The sequence below is a fragment of the Artemia franciscana genome, chromosome 3, assembly GCF_032884065.1.
Source record: "Artemia franciscana chromosome 3, ASM3288406v1, whole genome shotgun sequence".
Lineage (NCBI taxonomy): Eukaryota > Metazoa > Arthropoda > Branchiopoda > Anostraca > Artemiidae > Artemia > Artemia franciscana.
In genome coordinates, this window is record NC_088865.1 from 33,408,896 (window position 1) to 33,416,175 (window position 7,280).

The following is a 7,280-nucleotide window of genomic DNA, read 5'->3' on the forward strand; positions in this document are numbered from 1 at the left end:
TCCAACTGATCGTAAAGAGGTGCTTCAAGTTATCAATTGTCTCTCTAATAGTAGTACACCTGACTTCTTTGGCATAAGTAATAAGCTTCTTAGGACCGTATCTTCCTATGTTTGTGAACCCATTGTGCACATAGCAAACCTGTCTATGACCAATGGAGTCTTCCCAGAAATATTTAAATCAGCAATTGTTATCCCGATTCATAAAAAAGGCGATCCGTCTGAGATAAGTAATTATCGTCCAATCTCACTTCTCCCAGTTATATCTAAAGTGCTCGAGAGAATTATATTCCGACGTCTTTCTCCCTTTTTATTTGGGATTCATTCTTCAGATTCGTTGATTTCTCCTCATCAATATGGCTTCCGTTCCAAATTTTCAACTGCTCATGCACTAATAGACGCCACACAGTTTATACGTTCCCAACTTGACCTTAAAAATACTGTATTGGGCTTATTTCTGGACTTTTCTAAGGCCTTTGATATGGTTGATCACAGTGTTCTATTAAGTAAACCTCAACAACTTAGGGATTCGTGGAGTTCCTTTCTCATGGTTTGGCTCTTATCTCTCTGGTAGAGTACAGAGTGTGAGTCTGGGTGGGTTGACTTCACATCCCCTACCTGTCCGAAGGGGCGTCCCACAAGGCTCTGTTCTTGGTCCAATACTTTTTCTCCTTTATATTAATGATTTGGTTACGGACCTGGGTCCATCAGTGCACCCAGTACTTTTCGCTGACGATAGCAACTTTTTCATCACCGGTCCTAATTTACCATCCGTTGTCGCCTCTACTCAAACCCTTCTGAATAGAGTAGAGGAGTGGTGTCTAGTTAACTGCATGACCATTAACATCAAGAAAAGTCAGGTTGTATTATTTCGAACCCCTTACAAAAAAAATGAACCTCAGCAAGCACTTGGCCTAAAATATTCTACCAATCTCCTCCCACAGGTCGAAGTTGCCAAGTTTCTTGGTGTTCACATAGACTCCTCCCTATCATTTGCAACACACGTGTCCTACATCAGAGCCATAATTTTGCGACAGGTAAGTATGATTAATCGTGCTAATTATTTTCTTCCTGCCGATATCCTTGTCACCCTTTATTACTCTTTTATTTACCCATATATCTCATACTGTGGATCTGTTTGGGGCAACACTTTTCTTTCAGTTACCAGTAAATTAAAATCTGCCCAAAACCGTGCCATCAAAGCAGTTTTTTCGGCTGCCCCGACTATATCCCACCCAGGACTTGTACTCCGATTTTGGTATTATCCCTTTTGAACAAATCATCAAAAATTAAATCTATACCTTGCATACTCCGCTTACCATAAAAATCTTCCTCCTCAATTATTATCTTATTTTAATATTAATAATTCTGAAGGCCTCTGTCTCCGTTCATCCAACCGTTCCTTCATTGTCCCCAAGTTTGTCTCTAGTTCCGCCCAGCGATCACCCATTTATAAATCTATACTTCAATGGAATATAATACTCTCCAGTGTCGAGCTATCCACAAGTTTTCGCACGCTATATAGTAATGTACTAAAATTTTGATATTATAACTCTCTAAATTCTTATTCAATTTGCTTTAGTTACTCATGTTTTCTCTTTTCTTTTTTTTTCTCTCTTCTTCATTTTCAATTTTTTGTGGTTATGGTCCACAACAAGTTCGCTTCCAGGATCTTTATTATTATTGGTGTTATATTGTAGTTTTATTTGAATAAATTGAATTGAATTGAATATATATATATATATATATATATATATATATATATATATATATATATATATATATCTATATTAAACAGGTGGGACACAGGGACACAACTACAATGGCACGTAACTAATATGGCGCGTAACGACTCACGCGCGCGGGGGGGTTAAGCGCCCCCACCCAACTAGGTGTTGGTGTGGCGCTTCGCGCCACCCCAACAGCTAGTATATAGACAGATATTTGACTTAAATAAAGGACATAAAAACAGTAAATCAGTTACCAATTACTTCGAGATCATTGTCAACAGTTTTTGCGCAATATATTTTTTAACATAAAAAAGAGCTTTTACCTAATTTGAAAGGTGACTTGCCAAAAGCCCTCCCCCCATTTGAGCATGTAGTATCCATATTCATAATCAGCGCTATCAAACCCCATACTGCATTGTCAAACCTTCTGCTGCCAGTTACAAACCACTCAAATATTCGGGGAGAGGCTCTGCGACAAGTTATCGAAGCAATGTTATAAACAAATTGAACTTTAACGTAAAGAGTTGGGGGCTAATGGGGCATACCGCCTTATATTTATGTATTCAGGGAAAGTTTGAACATTATATTCAGAACTAACAAAACAAAAGACAAAACTAGTTTTAAACGAGAGTTAGAAGCAACGTTGAAGCTTGAAACGATCGGAAACTATCCTCCATTTAAATCTTTGGTAATAGTATAAATATTAATCATAGTGAAAAAAAAAGCCAAAGTTAAACTTTAATACTAAGATACCTACCAGCTGAAATGTGCAACAAAAATGCAAAACTAAGAAGAAAATACATTTCAAGCAACACTGCTTCTCACGGATCGCAATTCAAATGACGAGATTTCTATTTTATTATTCTCGTTTTATAGTGTTTTTTTTTTAAATCAAAATTTAAATGCGGTTAGTGTTTACCAGATAAATATAATTATCATTTGACAGCGTAATTTAGATACTTCAAAAGATTCCTCTTTCAGTTGTTCCTAATGTAACTAGTTTCAGTATGATAAATTTGGAAATTCTTATCTAATAAACAATCAGTCATTTAATTTTTTGATACGTTGTCAAACAGAAATAAACAAAGGGAAAACCAACTGGAAACAAGAGACAAAGTTAATTTTATTTTCGGAACTCTATGCAAAAAGAATCAGGAGCTTCAATCGGAGAGGGATTGCGCTAGCTCCCTCTAGATCTTGAAAATCACCATTTTTAGTGTTTTTCGTTGAAACCTGAAAAGATAATAAGTTTGCACCTCCTAGATATAGAAAAATGCATTTCCCCTCCCACTATATTTTCGTGAATTGACATAATTGACTGGAAACAGTATAAAGGCAAGTTTGTGTTGGTTGAGATTTGAAGAGCAGTTCTTTTTGCCACCTTTGATTTTTTTTCGTCACCCCCACCCAGTTCTTGAAAAATACTTTTTTGGATAACCCTCATTGAAAAATTTCCTTTTCAAAATTTCGCATCTTTCGGCGTCCTTAATTGATAATTTCTTAGTTAATGGTGGATTACTTGAAAGATCCCAAGCAGATGTGATTGTGTCCGACGGGTCGGATCACCTTCTTTTAATAAGTAAAAAAAAAGCTGAATCAGTCAAAGGAAAATAAACGATGTGCAAGGGCTTCGTTTTACCGTGAAATCGAAAGTAAAAACCTTAACAGTTTTGCAAATAAGATGGATGAAACGAATTTTTCGCGTGTAACAGAGGAAAAGTGTACAAATACAGCATATGACCTTTTCAGCGAGATAGTGACTAATGTAATAAATGAAACATGTCTCTTACGAAGAATCAACCCTAATAGAAATTAAATAAAAAAAAACAAGTTTTTTCAACTGAAAGTAAGGAGCAACATTAAAACTTAAAACGAACAGAAATTACTTCGTATATGAAAGGGGCTGCTTCCTCATCAACGCCCCGCTCTTTACGCTAAAGTTTGACTCTTTCTCTCAACTCTTCTTTTTAAAACAGTAAAAAACTTTAGCGTAAAGAGCGGGGCGTTGATGAGGAAGCAGCCCCTTTCATATACGAAGTAATTTCTGTTCGTTTTAAGTTTTAATGTCGCTCCTTACTTTCATTTGAAAAAACTTGTTTTTTTTTATTTTAATTTCTGAACGTTTTTGAATCAATGCATGTTTTGATTTTGGCTCTCAGCAGAGAAATAATTAAAACGAAATTTGCATTTTTTTTGGGGGGGCTAAATGGCTTTCTCATAATTTTGATCGAATGATTTTGAGAAAAAAAGAGCGGGGGAGGAAGCCTAGTTGCCCTTCAAATTTTTTGGTTAATAAAAAAGGCAACTAGAACTTTTAATTTTTTACGAATCTTTTTATTAGTAAAAGATATACGTAACTTATAAACTAGTTTACGTAAAGAATTTTTTATTCTCATGTTTCTATTACACATATGAGAGGGTTCGCCCCCTCGTCAGTACCTCTCTCTTTACCCTAAATCTTAAATTTTGGCCCAATTCATTAAGAATGACCCCTGAATCACAAAAGCCGTAGAATAAATAGTTGACATTACTAAAAATACTTTAGCGTAAAGAGCGAGGTATTAGGAGGAGGTGAGCCCCTTATATGGGTAATAATTTCTGTTCGTTTTAAGTTTTAATGCTGCTCCTTACTTCCAGCTGAAAGAAACTTTTTCATATTTATTTTTTCATTGTTTTTTTTTTAAATAATGCTAGTAAATCCTGCGCTCCCTTCATCGAAATTTCTTCCCCCATGACAATTCCCTCTATGGAAAGTTCCCCCAGTATATCCCCCTCTTTTCAATCCCTCCCCCCAACCAAAAAATCCTCCTGAAAACACCTGTACACTTCCCAATAACCATTACTATATGTAAGCACTGGTCAAAGTTTGTAACTTGTGCCCCCCCCCCCCACGGGGACTGTGGAGGAGTAAGTCGTCCCCAAAGACATAGTTATAAGGTTTTTCGACTACGCTGAATATAATGGCTATCTCAGAATTTTGATCCGTTGAGTTTGGGAGAATAATTAGCGTGGGAGGGGGCCTAGGTGCCCTCCAATTTTTTGGTCACTTAAAAAGGGCACTAGAACTTTTCATTTCCGTTAGAATGAGCTCTCTCGCAACATTCTAGGACAACTGGGTCGACACGATCACCCCTGGGAAAAACAAAAAAAACAAACAAATAAACACGCATCCGTGATCTGCCTTCTGGCAAAAAAATACAAAATTCCACATTTTTGTAGATAGGAGCTTGAAACTTCTACTGTAGGGTTCTCTGATACGCTGAATCTGATGGTGTAATTGTGTTGCGGAGCAACACTACTGCTTTCGTAGTTTTTTTTTTTGTTTTTTTTTTCACCGTGATCAGCGACCTGTAGCTCCGAAGTGATAAGAGTTAAAAATTTGAGATTTTTCAGAGGGAAGGGAAACGTGAAACAGAGTAAAAAAGTTCCAGAGAAGTTCTTAAAATTTCTAATAGTTTTCCATAAAAAAAAAATAAAACCGTTTTTTTTCTTAGAAACTCTGCGTTCGATGTTTGGCGTCAAGTTAAGACGACCCTAGCTTCGGAAATAAACTTGTTAGAAATACAGTTATGCAGAACTCATGTAGAACTTTCATTTGTCTCTTCGAGAACCGGAGCACAAAATTCCCGTAGCTCTTACAGATTTCCTGGAAATAATTCCGGAAAAGTCCATCTCGTTCCGATTTTTTTTGGAATTTTCTCAAATTTTCGATTTTGATGTTTCTTATATTTTTATCGAGTAGTGCTATGAAAAGTATGCAGAGAAGTGAAGTGTTCTATATACCAAGTTGCTTCGTTCTCTAAGAAATAATTTCCGAAGTTTCGACGTTCTAGAGGTAACTTCTGTTCTGGACCAGCTAGAATTTTTTTTCCAACGCGGTTCGACAGGTCTCGATCTCCTAACAACTGGAACTTACAATAGTTTCTTCCGAAATAAAATTCCTTCTTTGGGTTTTTCTATTTGGAAGTTTTGACATGCCCTCGGGGCAATTTAAATTTTTTGGTGAATTTGGTTTGTTTTATATTTTCCTGGCTTAGACCATCAAAAGTTAAGGAGAAAACTATAAGAAGTTATTTCCGTATCTCTTTCAGATTTCCCGGAAATAATTCCCGAAATGTGCGTCTCGAAACATAATACTTCGAATTGGCGTCAAGTTAAGACGGCTCTGGTTTTGGAAGTAAACGTTTTAGAGATAAAATAATTATGAACTCATATAGAACTTATATTGATGTTTTCGAGAACTGAAGCATGAAATTCCGTAGCTCTTACAGATTTCCCGGAAATAATTCCGGAAAAGTCAATCTCGTTCCGATTTTTTGAAATTTTCTTAAATTTTCGATTTTGATGTCTATTTTATTTTTATCGAGTAGTGCTATGAAAGTTATGCAAGAAGAAGTGAAGTGTTCTTTATACCAAGTTGCTTCGTTCTCTTAGAAATAATTTCCGAAGTTTTTCTCGTTTATTTCTGGACCAGCTAAACATTTTACCAAACTCAGTTTAGTAGGAGCTCGAAATAAAACCATATCAAAGATGCTTCAAGATAACAATCGAAGCCGCATTAGAAAAATGTCCTCTGAAGGACATAATGGAGACTGTTGCTCCGCAACTGTGTCCCGTAGGGCACAGTTGCACGTGTTGCTCCGCAACTGTGCCCTAAGGAACAGGGCACAGTTGCTGCAACACTTCCCGTTGCACAGGCAAACGGAGGTCTAGTTTTCGTTAAGATTCTATGACTTTTAGGGGGTATTTCCCCCTATTTTCTAAAATAACACAAATTTTCTCAGGCTCGTAACTTTTGGTGCGTAAGACTAAAACTTGATGAAACTTATATATTTAAAATCAGCATTAAAATGCGATTCTTTTGATGTAGCTATTGGTATCAAAATTCCATTTTTTAGAGTTTTGGTTTCTATTGAGCCGGGTTGCTCCTTACTACAGTTCGTTACCACGAACTGTTTGATTTCTGTGTGGCTATTTTACAAATGAAGGAAAAAGACTTTGCGATCAAGCGCAGGCTAATCAACGCACATCTGTGAGTTTTGGATCTGTTTTTGAAAGACAGCCTGCAAGTGAAAATTGTCAGAAACCCCTATATACTTACCGTTCCTTGGCTTGAATAACGAGGAAAATCTACTGGCTTGAAAAACAAGAAAATTTACTTGAACTATGATATTCTGCATCAAAGGTATTTTTTACAAAATTAAACCAAATACGAAGAAAACAGGTTTCTATGATACACGGATGAGAAACCTACAAATTCTTGACTTAAATCTAAGATATGAATCTGAATGTAAGAAGTCAAGGAAAAAAACATAGATGCAGTCACGTTAAGTTGACTAAGAGCATACGAAGGTTGAGCGTGGCAAATACTATCAAATATTTTAATGTAGTTTTAAATAATTAAACTATATTAAACTTCTATAACCGAACAAAGAAACGAAATTCTCAGAAAATATTATGCGCCATCTAGTGTCCTAGCTATGCTGTACAGTACTGAATTGGTGTAATAGCAAATGAAGTATAATAGCAGAGGCAAAGTGACACCAGCACAGT

The 7,280-nt window shown here is 36.2% G+C and overlaps 1 protein-coding gene across 1 annotated transcript in view; it reads right to left on the reverse strand.

Moving 5' to 3' along the window:
* Positions 1-2,605, reverse strand: part of LOC136025193 (glycosyl hydrolase DigH-like) — a 34,156-nt gene extending 31,551 nt beyond the window's left edge. Inside the window, exon 1 of the mRNA XM_065700991.1 lies at positions 2,485-2,605. Coding sequence (XP_065557063.1) covers positions 2,485-2,530 — 46 coding nt within the window. The 5' untranslated portion in view covers positions 2,531-2,605. The remainder of the gene's footprint in view (positions 1-2,484) is intronic.
* Positions 2,606-7,280: the final 4,675 nt, after the last annotated feature.